Source organism: Hypomesus transpacificus, unplaced genomic scaffold (assembly GCF_021917145.1).
Source record: "Hypomesus transpacificus isolate Combined female unplaced genomic scaffold, fHypTra1 scaffold_271, whole genome shotgun sequence".
Classification (NCBI taxonomy): domain Eukaryota; kingdom Metazoa; phylum Chordata; class Actinopteri; order Osmeriformes; family Osmeridae; genus Hypomesus; species Hypomesus transpacificus.
Genome location: NW_025813798.1, coordinates 45,635 through 61,192, shown reverse-complemented (window position 1 = coordinate 61,192; position 15,558 = coordinate 45,635). Strand labels below are relative to the sequence as shown.

Sequence of the window (15,558 nt, the reverse complement as noted above, 5' to 3'; positions counted from 1 at the left end):
CAGATAAGAGCGAGAAGACAGGCTTTTCTTCCTCGTCGTCCCCCCCCCCCCCCCGTCCCCCCCCCAGCCCTCCGTCACACGATCCAGGGACCATGTCTGATGGACTTGACTGTCGCTGCGTTTCCCGCCGTCGTCGTCGGAGAAGGACCGGGGCGACAGGCGCGCGGGTCGCGTCGACCCCCTCCTCGTAAGATGCTCACCTCTGCCCGCACGCGTGCATGCCAGTATATAAATTGCTGAATCAGTGTCAGGGCTGGAGTAATGGCGAGGGGGGCATCGTAAATTAGAGCGAGCGATCCCGGGGGCGCAGACACTGGCTGTCGGAGCTGAGTGAGCGGCGCTCCCCTGGCCTAATGAATACCTTCATCTGGGCGGGCAGTCAGCAGATTGGCCCGCGTTGATGGATACTGTCAGCCCCACCGCCACCCTACATTTCATTGCACAATAAACATGGCTGTCAAAACCAAACAAAGTGAAATCAATTCATCCTGTACGGTGAGTGCGTGCTAAATGAAATTAATGTACTGTGGGGGGATCGCCGGCTGCAAAGCCAGTGTATTATTCCTGAATCCCCCAACGGTTTAAAGCGGTACGGGATGAAAACGACGGGGCGAGTGGACAGGTAGGACCGTCTGTGGTCCTGTGGTTGAGAGGCTGGAGGACAGGTCGGAAAGAGGGGAGGGCTCCGTTGAGGTGAATCTGTCCCCCCCCCCCTGGGACTCGGATCACGCGAGCAGTGTGTGGAGTTCACGGGAGGAGAGGAGGACGAGAGGGCTGACCGTCAGACGGCCAATGGGACTGAAGCTCTGGGTCTCTCCTCGTCTCCTCTGGCGGAGGCTAAATGAAGGGATGGGAGTCCCCCTGGGCCCTGCTTGATGCAGTGTGACTGTGCGAGGAGGCAAATTGCACTGCCCCCCCCCCCCACCCCCTCCCCAGATAAAGGCCGTCTCCCCGGATCAGAAATGTGTCTGTACGACTGTTAAACATGAGCTGGTGTAAATGGATAGGGAGACCCTGAGTGCCCGGCAGGGGCCCGGGGAGAATGGGGCCTCCTGCTGGATGGACGAACCCCAGCCTGACTCCCTCTGAGCCCCATCCGAGCCCCAAGCGAGTCCCAGGCCTCACCCTTGGAGATCAGACCTATCAGGCCTCCACCTCCACGGGACCTCCATGCCCCTTATCAGTCAGGACATGGCTGTCTCTCCTCAGCACAGCAGGGAGACGTAAGGCAGTGTGTGTGTGTGTGTTTGTGTTACCCACTGTGCCACTTGCAGTAACAGACTCAGGGAGATAGTTCCAGACCTGCTTTTCTAAAGTTGAGTCTTCGAACCCTTTCCTGTCTCACTCACGGCAGCCTCTTCCTCCTCCCTCTTCCTTCTCAGAGCTGCAGTGGAGGGGGTTTGGGGGTTAGCGGATTCATCCCTCTGTAGCACTACGCTCCATTACTCATTAAGAGTTTGATTTTGTTTATCAACTGAAATAATAATAGAAATCAAACCGCAGGTAACGTGTGCCAAGACGGCTGGTGGAGGATCCAAATGAGAACACTTCACATGTGGATGATGAAATATGCATGAGCCATCCCAAGCTTTCTTTTCCAGATTTTACATCATTAAAGATGTATCATAGCATATGGAAAGCCTTTTTTTTGTCTTATTTTTCAAGCCTTGTTTATCAACATGTTTTTGTTTGTTGAAATATTCATACGGCTTTTATTTAATTCTTTCACATCTTACATATAAAAGGAGGCAAATGCGCATGCAAACAGAAATCATTATCAGTCTGATATACAGTTTAATACGGAGGGAGACTCTCACATGCTGATTGTGAATGGCCTGATTGAGAAACAGCACTTGGCTGCTGCACACGCTCATCTCACACTGTTGGTGTGTGTGTGTGTGTGTGTGTGTGTGTGTATGTGCGTGTGTGCGGGCATGCGTGTATGTTTTTGCATGTACACACTTGTGTGTTAAATCGTTCTGTGTTTTATTAGGATGTTTTATTAGGAGTTTGGCAGCCTTGCTCCCCTCCTTGATTTATTTTTCTTATGAGAACTTCCTCACACCATTTGTTATTTAAGTTGGCACCACTTTGGGTTTCATAGAAACTTTCTTTACATCAGTTTGAAATGTATGTGGGCTGAAAATAGTAGCGTGGAATACACGCAGAGACCCAGACAAACATATTCAACAGCCATTTAAGTCATTTTCTTTTGGTTCTGCATTGATATTTGATTCTGTAGAATGAGTCCATCGTTGACAGAATACCTCTACAATGGTCCCTTGTTCTCCATGCAGAACATGGAGTGCCAAGGCAGCCTGCTCCATGGGAGAGGGGGCCCAGGGTCTCCACCCAGGGTCTCCACCCAGGGTCTCCACCCAGGGTCTCCACCCAGGGTCTCCACCCAGGGTCTCCACCCCCCTCACCAGGAGCTGGCCCCAGCCAGGCCCTGTACTGTGGCAGTTGTTTAACAGCTTCCCTTTGCTCTCTCTTCTCGTTCTTCTCCTGCTTCTCGTCGTGGTGTGTCCTGGGAGCAAAAGAACAGAAATAAACCCCTCGTCTTTGTTGTTCTTGGCCAACAGGGGGCGCCAGCACTGCCGAGGCCCGGGTCTACAGGGAGTCGCGAGGCAGGAACACCAACGAGCCCCACATCAAGCGGCCGATGAACGCTTTCATGGTGTGGGCCAAGGATGAGCGGCGCAAGATCTTGCAGGCCTTCCCAGACATGCACAACTCCAACATCAGCAAGATCCTGGGTAAAACATCTTGTCCCATCTCTGAGCCTACCATAACAGTGTCCATGTATAGCGCGAGTCTGTCTGCCTTCCTGTGTTAGGTTCGTTTGGCCTTGGTTTTCCAAATCAAACACAGAAAAGCAGCCGCGATCGAGATTCCGATTTAGAAATACATTTTAGGTCACGGAAATGTGTCTGTAGTGGATATGTCAAGGATCACGGCAGCCAATGGACCTGTGAATGGGCACATTGTAAAAATGGATTTGAACCATTTTCCTTATGAAAATAATAGTATTTTTCCTTATATTTGCCCCCGCAATAGAATTTGATCTACTGCATTACAATTATAAAATGGGTATCCAATAATGCCTTCCATTTTGAAGTAGCGGTGCCCTCCCAAGCATTCTCCATTTCTCCCAAATCCCTCCTCAGCTGGACATAAACACTGGGCTGTTTGGCTGTTGGCAACAGTGATAAACGTGTAGTGTTTAAACCTCCATATTGATCAAAAAGAAGAAACAGAACGGCATTCATGAAACACTGCGACACTGTGTGGCGGAGCAACAGGCCCGGAAAATCAAACCCACCACTGTTCAGGAAGAGAGAGCCCACCTACAGCCTCTCAGTGATAGGTTCAACATATTTTTTTTTTTCTTTTCCCTTCCAAAAAAAAAGAAGTCTAGTTCCCTCCACCTCTGTGTTCTGAACCAGAAACTGTGCTCCCACTGGAACCTCGAGCAATTCAATCTCTTGACGACTTTTTGCTCTTTTCGAGAGGTTAATTAATCCGGAGTGCTCTAATGTCAGCCCACTGTGGTTAATACCTGTCTCTGTGTACGTAAACATCTGTACTGTGCTCTGAGGGAAGGGGGGGGGGAGGCGGGGGGGGGGGGGGGGTAAATGCAAGGCTCTTGTCTGATTGGTCACGGTGGCTCAATCAGCGCTGGCACTCAGAAGGATTTACCACACGTCACCGGCGTCAGTGTTTGTCATGAAAAATGACGGCGGGTAAATGGGTCTCGTCCCCTCAGCGCCCTGAGTCTATAGATCAGGGCTGTTAAACGTGCCGTCAGCCAGGGGCTGGACACAGCGGAGAGCCAGCAGTATTTACTGGCCTGGTGCTGTTTCTGTTCTCACTCCCAGCTTGAACCTGTCCAGCCTCACCACCAGTCAGCCCTCGCATACTGGCTTTATTGGGATTATAAAATGATAGAGCGCACACAAAATGTCTATACTGACAGTTTTATCAGTTGTAAATCTAAAGGGGCTAGTATAACTTTAAAGAAATATATATGCAAATTTCGAAGAATAAAATTACATTTTCGAAAGCATTTGGTCGATTCTATCACTACAAAACATTCATTTTAGGAACAGCAACTTGAGCAGGATCGAATCCGATGTACATGACTCTCAAACCCTTCACACCACGGACATCTCTGCTCTGTGTGGCCTTCTTCACGTGACTGACAGCACATTTGTTGACGTGTTCCGCAGGCTCCCGCTGGAAATCCATGTCCAACCAGGAAAAGCAGCCGTACTACGAGGAGCAGGCTCGCCTGAGCAAGATCCACCTGGAGAAGTACCCCAACTACAAGTACAAGCCCCGGCCCAAGAGGACCTGCATCATCGATGGGAAGAAGCTACGCATCGGCGAGTACAAGCAGATGATGCGCTCGCGGCGGCAGGAGATGAGGCAGTTCTTCACTGTGGGGTAGGTGCACAGTGAAGAACGCCGCAGCTAGAGCAGCTCAGGCGCGACACACACACACACACTCACACACATACTCTCTCTCCCACGCATGCACGCCTAGACGCACAGATTTCCCCTGAAGGAAATCCCCACGCATACTCAAATTTGCGTGACGCGCTCACGGCGTGTCTGGCCCGATTGAAATAGCAAAACATAACACGCTGACCCTCCAATCATTCTGATGACTTAAATACCGAACTCATTTTGGACGGTGAAACCTGTACTTCTCGCTCCCGATGATTATTCAACCTGTTGACACTGTCTCGTCCTCCCCGGACAAGTGGCGTGCTCCTCGCGCTGTGACGGCGGCACCTTCCTCCCGCTTGCACGGTGGCACTGTGACACATTTCCACATCCCCTCTGGCCGTCAAGTGGTTTTTAATAGCAGCGATCTATCAATCCAAGACAATAGCTGGCAACGAGCACAGAAGGACATGCAGACATTATTACAGGGTATAAAACATAAGTATAGATTTAGAGAGGGGCCGCGGGGCAGCAGACTGGAGCGCGGCTCCCTAATTTACTGTGTGTGGTCAGCGAGCAGAAGCCCTCTCCAGGTGTTCCCCCGTCAGCCGTAAGACAGACGATCGCTGGCGGATCAATCAGGACGCGCAGCACCAGAGCCGACTCTGCTAACCACCAATTGGCTTTATGTCACCAATAAAGAGGCTCCCGTTGTCGAACGTCCCAAAACGGTCCCTGTCGAGAGACCCCTCTCCCGCCCCCCCAAATGGTTTTAGCAGAGCCGCTGGCTGAGCGCACACCTCTGTGGCGAACACTTAATCCAGCCCCTCTTAGCTCGAGTGCTGAAATGGAGGCGTCTTTAGTGGGGAGGCACGCACACGGGCCGCATTCTTTCCATTTGCTCATCCTACCAGCGTGTGGTCATCAGTGTTCTGCTGTCAGCATAGTTGTGGGGACGTTTCTTATACATTAGATGCTGTCAAATCAGGACCTGAGAGTTTGCTACATCGTGGTAATTGAAGGGGCTCAGATGGTCTGACTTTGTCTCTCTTTGTCTCCCTCGCTCCCTCCTATGTTTTCTCTCTCCCTCTCCCTCCCTGTCTCTCTGCTCTGCTCTCTCTCTCTCTCCTCAACAGGCAACAGCCGCAGATCCCCATCAGTACCAGCGCCGGTGTGGTCTACCCTGGGGCCATAACCATGGCAACCACCACGCCCTCCCCCCACATGACGTCCGAGTGTTCCAGTGCCTCGGCCAGCCCCGAGCCCACCATCCCCGTCATCCAGAGCACCTACAACATGAAGCTAGAGCCCAGCCCCATGGTCAACACCCAGGCCGTCAACGGAGAGGACGAGATGGACATATACGAGGAGTTTGAGGACGAGCCCAAATCGGACTACAGCAGTGAGACTGAGACACAGGAGCCTGTGAGCGTCAACTGAGGCCTCGCCAAGTTGAGAGCCACACACACACACACACTAGCGTGCAAACACACAGACTCTTACTGGATAGAGCCCAGAGGGAAAGACGCGTCTGAATGAGGAGGAATAGAAGAAGGAAAAAACAAAAAAAACGACACATCGAAACTCAAAACTGAAAAGAAAAAAAAAATCTGATGATATATCATTTAGGAGCCTGCATGCATGTGTGGCTCGATCAGAATCAACAGCTAATTGGTCTTAAATGTTTCTTACAGTGTGTGAAGCTGTTTTGGTTGTGTTAAGTTTGGATTTTTTTATTTTATTATTTCATTGTTTAATTTTGTGTTTTGATCATGAACATTTGAACAATTAGGTCATTGCCTGTACAATTTTTGATGACAGGACTTGAAATGTAATATTTTAATATGAATCTATAATTCTTACAGTCTTACCTTTTTCTTAAGTTAGATTTTATTTTCTCTCTCTCTCACTTCAGTTAAGGCTTTTGATAGCATTTCTGTTCATCATGGGAGTTATCAATTCTCACTCAGGTATGCTGTGCCAGCCAACAGCTCGTGAATGTTTTGAATCTGACTTATTTTCAACAATTGAGAAAACACAATAACTAAGAAAATTCTTCCTTGCTCAAAGCAAAACAATTTCACAATTTGACAGAGGGAAGAATGCATAAAACTCCTGTATGTTTATTCTTATTTACCTTACTATTCTTATTACAATTATTGCCCTTATTATTATTATTATTTTAATTATATTATTTACAATTGAAACTAACTGTACGACTTTTTGCAGGCGTGCCATGCATTTTAGTGTTTCTTTTGTACCATCAAACACTTGAGTTCTGAGAGAGAGACTGCATTGGTTGTAGACAATCTCTTGATATCGTGTTTAGTGTAAAAATCCAGGCTTTCTTTAATTCCTCCCAACAAGGTCAAACTCTCAGGAATTTGGAATCAGCGTGCTGTGTCTAAAACAGGAAGTGATGCGATTGTCCTGGTGTATTTGTTTGAAATGGCAGCTCTTTGCCAGTGAGACCGATGCAGTGGCCAGCAGGACTGTGTCACCAGCCCTGTCTACAGAGAGCACTAAAAGCACTCCCCTCTAACCCCTCAGCTCTCCAACTCAAGTCTTACTCCCCAAGTTCTTAATCAGAGTGATTGTAATCAGGCCAGAATGCCAAGGGGCCAAGGGCTTCCAATCTGTGGGATTGGAACGGCAGTGAAATGCAGCTTTAGGGGCATTACAATTACAAATTGCTGTTGTACAATGTGTAGCTACAGTACATACTGCTAAATGCTTTAGCCCCAACTTTGATGGCAACTTTTAAGTCAGTCCTAAAACTGTTTTTTTTCTTCTTTTATTTGTAATCTTACTTAACTTTATCTTAAGTCTTTTTAGACATCACAAATCTTAAATTGACACGAGAAAGTCTTAAAGCAGAGTATGGCCATTGGGTTTATGCACTGTGTTGATTACTGCAGTGGTCTTAAGGGAAAGGATGTGGGATGTGGTACCGTAGGTGTTTGATGGGATATTAACATGCCTTTAAGGCAAATTACAATACATTTATCTCCTGTAATAACTAGGAATATGGAATATGGAATATCAAATAGCATGATGTTGTCAGAAACAGCAACTATGAAATTCCCTACAAGAAAGTCTTAAACTCTGTTTTTTTAAGGAGCAGGCCTAAGGTTGTTACCTTATGGAGTGCCGGTTACAGATTAGGAGCAGGCAAGGCCTCTCTGTTTAGAATCAGTCCATCTTTACAGGGCTGCGAGTCACTCCCTGCCTGCCTTGTCCTGTCCTGACCCCTGCCCGTGGTAACCCCTACACCCAGGGGGCGCCATCTGGTTCGGAGTGGCGGGGAGCGCCTGGGAGGGATGGTTAACAATAAGAACAGGGGGACGTAGCGCTCATTGTGCTCTCCATCAAAGAGCGGGTGGTGAGGCCCCAGCCCTGGCTCCTGCCCTGGCCCAGTCACCAGGCGCTGGCGAGCAGATGGAACAAGTACATCAAGCTGTGGGGGATTATTAAAATGACTGACGAGAGGGTATCATCTCAAATACAGCATTATTAATGCATGAGCCCTGCTATTCTCCTCCCTTGCCCTTGAACCTGTCCATTTCATTTGAAGCCCAGAGGTTTCTTTATATCTTTCTATTTTTTTTTTTTAAGCATCTAAATGACTGGTCACTGACTGTCCCAGGCCAGGCCTCCCACTGCTGGTCACTGCATCACTCTCCCAGGTCTAATTGGTACAGATGGCTCTTTAGTCCTTTTATTATTCTCCCCCCATTCAGAGCTGGCTGTTATTGTGTTGTCAACTTTTGAAAGCGTTTATATTAAGTCTTAGAAGTTTATAATACGCACCTCATTGTCAATTCTCATAGCTTTTTTTCTGTTTTTTTTGGGGGGGTTTGTTGCTTGTTTGTTATCGGTGTTATAAGGTACAATGCTTTTCAGGATATCCTCCTACACAGAAACTCAAACGGATTTCCCTCCAGGTGAACCTGTCTAGTATTTTCTAAGCTGTTCCTTCTGTTTGCTGGTTGATTGATCGATTGATTTGTATGAGATTTGTACATATTTCCATGACCATGCCAAACCAATTCAGTGGGCTGGTAGTAAAAAAAAAGGATTGTTGATGTGACTGAAACTTGACTGCGCTTGTATAGCCAAAAAAGAAAAAAGAAAAAAAAGAGAACTTATATCTCGCAATGAGACAATGTTTTATAAGTGTTATAAGCACTGGATATAAATTGTATTTTTATCAATTCTGACTAATGTGAAGCTGTTGTATGAGGAAAAAAACCCTGAATGAACAAAGTCATCAGTTGATCTCATGTAGGCTCATTCTCACAGTTACCATATTGAAGTCATTTTTCTGTCTACCTTTCTTTGTTTTTGTTTATTTATGCAAAGACACACATGATGAATGAAAACTTTGTTTAAGCTCCAGATTCACCTTGGAGAGAGAGAGAAGAGAGAGAGAGAGAGAGAGAGAGAGAGAGAGAGAGAGAGAGAGAGAGAGAGAGAGAGAGAGAGAGAGAGAGAGAGAGAGAGAGAGAGAGGAGAGAGAGAGAGAGACAGTGAACAGTAAATTCGACAGAAGGCTTTCATAGTCCCTGGTTAGTTAGGAAAAACCCAACTTCACAACTGTGCTGGTCTTATGTTTTGTGTTGTATATTGTATTTGAAGCTACATAGTGCAAATAGACATTTTATTGTATTTATTAGCCACAGTTGGCTCTAAAATTGTCAGTTGAACATCATAAAAGGACAATCAGAGAATTAGAATAAATCAGATGTTTAATGAATTGGAGCGCAAAAAGGTTTCTTATTTTCAAATTTGCCATCTCATCATAGATTTTATTGTAAATATAACATAGAAAATAGAATTATATTTTGTTCATGAGTACTTAGTGAAGTATAAGTTATGTATTTGAATTTTTTTTTTTACATCAGTGTTTATTCTTCAATTTCATGTTCTTAAACCTGACAAGTCACTGTACCTCATGTAGATGCTGACCATTTCTCCCTGTTGATAGAGAGCAATATTGGATCTGTAGCTGGTTAAGCCAGGTACCTCACATGTTTCAATGATCTCCATCAGACAGTTCAAGGAACTCAAAAATCAAATCAAAATTATACTGTGGATGCTCGGTTAAATTGGCTTGGGCAGGACACTTTTTATTAGAAATATTTACTGTACATGTTTAGTCGGTATTTAAATCAGGCACTTGTTTTGAGACAAAGGTTAAAATGTATTTGAGCATCAAGCACTTAATATATATTTCTTGGAATTACAGACAAATACTTCTCATGATGAAATCCATATATCATATTGTACACCCCCGTCCAGTGTAATATCCTCCTGACTACCTTCAACGGTCACGTGCCAAATCTAAACTAAGTGACTGATTTCTATCACCATGCATTGTTTGCATTTACAGGTTGAAAATGTACAAAGAGTAGTAAAAAAAAGAGGATAATCTTGGGAAAACACATGTGAGGTTCTTGGATTGTTTGTGCTGGAGGGATGTGCAAAAATATTTATTCATTTTGATGCGGCATGATGCAGAGCCACTAACTTGCATTCTCAATCTATAATCTTATTGTCCTTTTGTCTGTGTTGCTGATTTTCTAATAAATGTGTTCATAAGGCCTAGCCAGCCATCAGCAAACATTCTTCTTATTAGGTTCTCTATTAACCCAGCTAGGTCTCAGCCATGTAAATGCAAAATAGTTCCAACAACTGAAGACAAATGCTTGTATGCTGTTTAAACATAACTTACTGTATTTCATTTTTTCTGTCATTGAACTTTGTGATGTATATGGTGGGAATGTTCTCTGTGTTAATTTAATCAGCACAATTCACTGACATGCTGGACTGACATGCTAGCTGCTGTTCAGAAGTGTAAAATTAGCTGTTGGGGACAACTTATGCAGTTGTCAACGGTACTTTGCTTTTTAGATTTTGTAATATGTCTCTCAAGCAACACTGTGTGTGGCTCTTCTGTCGCTTGGGCCGTTGCTGTTTTGAAATTGCTGGCAGCCTGATACAGTTTTTGGCGTATAAATCCATTTATTGGCAGGTACCTAGGCCCATGGCAGGTTTTTTGGGGGCGTTATTAGATAAAATGAAATAGTGTCTGTTGCTGCTTTGAAATAAGTTTTAAGTCTGAAAATGTAAATAGTTTATCATAATATCTTGTACAGTCCAGTGTAAAGTTTTTAATTGAACTTAAAAAGGTTGCCATCACATTTGTGTTCACATTCTTCTTTATACAGTACAAAAGATCAACTATTTGCTAAGGATATTATTGTTAAATGAAAAAAAAATGAAAAAAGGTACTAAAATATGTTTTATTTTGTTTTGCTTGGCTTCAAAATGTAAACCAGCAAGTCTTTGGTTTTCATGTGCAGTATTGACGTGAGGTAAACTTAAGGTGAAATAATTCTACAGTGGTATGTATGGAGAACAGTCTCCTCTGTTTGGTAGTATTAATACAGTATATCCAATCAAATACACCAGATGTGTGACACATTTAGGTGTATCTAGGCACCTCAGTTATGTGTGCAAATATCTAGGTTGTTTTCCCCACAGGATACATTCAGGCGTATTGTAATGTAATACCATTCTGTATGTACTCAGTCCATTGATGTAACAAGGCAGTGGTAGGTTGGATAACTGCCTGTTTAAGCTCATTTACCTCAAGAGTTTTCTCCTTTTCCTTAAAAGAGTAAGAAATTGTGTGACAAAAAAAGAAAAAACCGTCTCACCATCACTCCATCTTTTGTACTGCTGTTGACACTTACAAATTAAAGAGACATTTTGTTTTAAGCTCCGAGTCATTCTTTTTTTGATTGGTGTCTAACACACTGTAAAGACAATGCTCATTGAAAAAGCAGGCTGAAGGGGGAGTCGTGGTGCTAAGTGGGAGGGCTCAGACAGTCTGGTTCCAAATCACCTTAGCTACGCTGACGGATCCTGAGAACCTGAGACTTCCAGTTGAGGCCCAGAGAGAGAGATACAGAGAGAGACAGAGAGTGAGAGAGAGAGAAAGAGAGAGAGAGAGAGAGAGAGAGAGGGAGAGAGAGAGAGAAAGAGAGAGAGAAAGAGAGAGAGAGAGACATAAGAGGCACTCAGACAGGGTGCCTTTTAGACCAGAGGTTAGTTTGACCACAGATGATTGCGTCCGTGCCATCTAAAATATGGCATCTCATGCCAACAGTATGCCAGGATCCACACCTGAATTACAGTAACCCTAACTCTGACTACAATGATGGTAGTCTAGGCCTGCATTGGTTAAGCCCAGGTTGTCTTATGCTGCAATGTAACTGAGATTCAAAGTCATTTAAAAGGGCTACTTTTGCATCTTTATTGCTGAGAATCCAAATTCCGTGTCCAACCAACACTTTTTCTTCTTCGAGTCGGAGTGAAAGCAATTGTTTGTTTTTTTCCCTCCAACCTTCTGTTTGCTGCAGTTACTTTGGAGAAGAAAAAAAAAGGGTGATTTTTTTCAAATCTGGAACAGAAGCCATTTCCAAACATTTTGGAAAAACGTTTAAGGGTGTCTTTTGTTCTCTTCATCAATCATTTTTTCTTCATCCTTTACCAGAGTGCACTGTAAGCTGCCTTACCCTAGAGCATGCGTAAAAGCCACAGTTTAACGGCCGTGTGTATAATAGACGCATGTGTCAGCTCTCTCCAGCAGCAACGATCCAGCGCTAGATGGAAAATTAGACATATACCGCTGCACAATAAATCTCATAGTAATTCTCCAAGCTTGCATTACAAATAATGGCAAGGAGAAAAAAAGCGGTGAGCTCTCTGTGTATTTGTCTCTGCGTTATCGCATGTGTGCGGGTGAACAACATTAAAACCAAGCCGGGCCGGTGACATTTTAATCTTGAGTGAGAGACAATCATTTTCATTTTCTTTGGGGCCCATATTTTTCTATCTGGGATGTGCCATACTTCCCTGAGCGTGCCAGATGGGAGAGGAGGGGGCTGGTTGGAGGTCTAGTGAGGTATGGAGAGTGATGCAGCTGCTGGTAAGTGTCCTGTTTGGATGAACTGTCACAGTGTTAGTACAAAGATGTAGGTGTTTGGGCTGCAGATAATAATTAATACAGTGTTGCTGTGTTGCAGAGGCAGGGCAGCCATTTCACCACCCTGATGACTAAACACTGGAGAGGATGAAGGGTGGGGGGTTGCGTCTGGAACAATATTTTACTGTTTTGGATACTCCGTCTGCCCCTGCGTTCTGCGGCATGGCCACTGAGCCTAGTGAATCAGTCAGAGTGTGCCGGCTCCACAAGCACAGCTGCTATTTATCTGATTTTCTCATTAGACTTGACTCATGACTTTATTGTACTGCTTTTGGCAGAGGCACGGCTGTGCTGAAGCATTGCTCTCAGAGAGCTGTTTGAGTACCGATCTCCCTGCAGTTGTGCAGGTACAGTACTTGTAACCTGCTCTGTCTTCATTGAGTTATATTCTATCTGTCTGTTCAACTGGCTAAACGGAGGTGATAATAAGTTATATGTCATTTCGGTCAGGTTATAAGCCACAACACCTGGATCTACCACACTATTCTTTGCTACACAGTGTTCATGTACTCCACAAACTTTATATAAGTGACAGGGTTATGTGAGGTTGTGTTAATATTAATTATTTCTGAAAGATGAAACCAACCATGATCCTGGATGTGGCAGGTGTGATCTCTACACATCTATAAAGTCAGTATAGATATTTACACATCAGCTGGAGGCAGGTGCAGTTGAGGACCACTAGGAATTGATATTTCAGCGGCCCTCCTTCAAAAGTCCGGCCTCCTCTTCAGATTTATCTGACATGCGTATGTACGCATGGCCCAGGCTGTCAGCCATTTTTTAATCCTTGGAGGTGAAGGACTTAAGAAATCTTGCTAATTTCACAGATGGTTTAAAATAGATTAGTGTGGGGTAGCAGCTCCCTGAGATGGCCAGGCCCACCAGGCTCCCTGTGCAGCTGCCAAAACGCTGCGCCGACGCTCGCGGTGCCTTCCAAAAGTCCAGCAAGGTTAAACTCAAACTTAAGCATCCTAATGCCCCACCTAGCTAGTGCTGTACACTGGGTCTCACCTTCATGGAGCTGCACCTCTCTTTATTCCTCTCCCTCCCTCCCTCTCTCTCTCTTTCTCTCTCTCTCTGGAGATCTAGTGAGAACGTTACACTTCTGACTGAGACTGTATGTGCCTCTCATTTACGATGCGCTGTATAAAGCTGCTGTGGACTGCTGAGGACTTCAAGCCAATTGCAGCTGCAATTAGTTTCCTTGCTTCCCGTTGGAAGGGGTTGCCAGCTGTTTTGTATAGCAGGAGGTGGACTTTACATTCCTCTGAGTGTCCACAGGCTGTGGTTTAGTTTCTCTTTAAGAGATCTGTAAGAAATCACTAAACGGACCAAAAAAAACGGACAAAAACCCCACAGAAAAGCAAAGCAGCTCTTTTGTGTTTATTTGTTTTTTGTTTTGTTTTTTCCAAAAAAATTCTGCATCCAATATTATTATGTGTTTGCAGATTGTTTTGGAGTGTTTGCACAGGCAAAGTTCAGAGAACATTTACTCATCCCCCTTAAGTTTGCTATGAAAACAATGGTGTCAGTGGAAAGGGCTTCACATTGAAATGAATGAGTCCCCTGCTTGGCCACCAAGGCCATCTTTAATTGTATAACTTCTGTCCTCCCCCATCAATCGTTCGGTGCAGCGTGTCCGCAAGCCAAGTCTCTGTGAGGGAGAATAGAGGCAGAATGAAAGCAGCAGTCGGCTGGTGTGCTGGCTAGGCCGAGCCAAGCCTGCTGCTAAAGCCGGGCCCAGTCCGAGCAGGCCAGACACAACTCTGGCCCAGCTCAAAGGGCCCAGCTTGGAGTTAATGTGGAAACACAATGGAACGGCTTGAAAAACTCGACATGGTTTTGTTGGACTTGTCATTCCCCGGTGCATAGCTGTGAGGAGAGCCTAGGAACCATCTGAATGTTGTTTTTGCACTTTTTGTTATGAGCCATATTTGGGCCAGCTTTTTCCTTTGTGACAGGGTTTAAACAATGGGAATAGTCTTTTAGAACTGACACACACCCTGACTGGCCAAGACTTCTGGACCTACCTCGTCACGGGGGATGGCTCTAAAAGATGACATCATGACACAATGGGAGTTTTCAGTAGCTATCGCTGAGATGAAATGCCAAAGAATACTTTCAATAATGACATTTGAGATTGTTATTGAAACATAACTTTTGCGTGGTTACTAATACAATTTGTCATGAAAGAAAAATTACAAAATGATGGGTCATGTACAGTAAAAACTGGGCTGTGCAATAAGACATCCTGTTTCATTCGAATGTCATGTTGTAATGTAATCATATTTTAAGATGGAAATCAAACATTGCCTCTGCTTTGTTGTGATTTTCTAGTTTGACATTGCAAACTAAATTGTGTGTTTTTCTGTGCAAAATCCGACTATGAGTATGGTTGTTGGGCATATTGGTTTGCTAAATGAACTTTAGAAATATCCCCATGGGACAATATTTCAAAAAATGTAATTTTACATACTGTTTCACATCATTGCCTCTCCTCAGTGTATTTATCTCTCAAAGCATTTGACTGCATTTCTTTGGGGAAGAATGAATACGTAATGGATGTTTAAAAGCATCTCAGCTCCCTCTGCCTTTTGAAGAATTTACCAAAATAAAGGTTTCTCTCTTTGCATGTGTTATTATCTCAAAGCCATCACTCAGCTCTCTCATGCATGCGTCGATTACTCAACCACACCTTTATGAATATGTAAATGTCGGCAGAATGCCTCATTAATTAGTAATTCATGCATTTTTCACGAGCCCAATACTTTGCCAATGTAGTCTGATGAATCGACATGGAGAAGTTTGAGAGGATGGAATACATCATCGTGTTTGTGGTGGTTCGGAGCTCAGCCTGTGATTTGTGAAGCCCAGTGCAGAGGAGGTAGAAACATCATCTCCACAGTGTTTTGTGATATGATACGCTTTGCATGTGTTTTTGGTTCCCTCAATGTATTATGGCAGTGAAGATTCACAAGCTGTGAAAGTTTTTGCATGCTATTTTCTATTTTCATCCAGATATTGTGCATTAAAGCCTAAAGTTGTCTAAAGTT

General features: G+C 44.6%; 1 protein-coding gene across 3 annotated transcripts in view; it reads left to right on the top strand.

Annotated features, from left to right (window-relative positions):
* LOC124463278 (transcription factor SOX-6-like) overlaps nucleotides 1–8,919 on the top strand; it is a 43,880-nt gene extending 34,961 nt beyond the window's left edge. For all 3 annotated transcript variants that reach the window (XM_047015109.1, XM_047015110.1, XM_047015111.1), the window contains 3 exons: nucleotides 2,583–2,756; nucleotides 4,230–4,446; nucleotides 5,586–8,919. In XM_047015109.1, coding sequence (XP_046871065.1) covers nucleotides 2,583–2,756; nucleotides 4,230–4,446; nucleotides 5,586–5,889 — 695 coding nt within the window. In that variant the 3' untranslated portion in view covers nucleotides 5,890–8,919. The remainder of the gene's footprint in view (nucleotides 1–2,582; nucleotides 2,757–4,229; nucleotides 4,447–5,585) is intronic.
* Nucleotides 8,920–15,558: the final 6,639 nt, after the last annotated feature.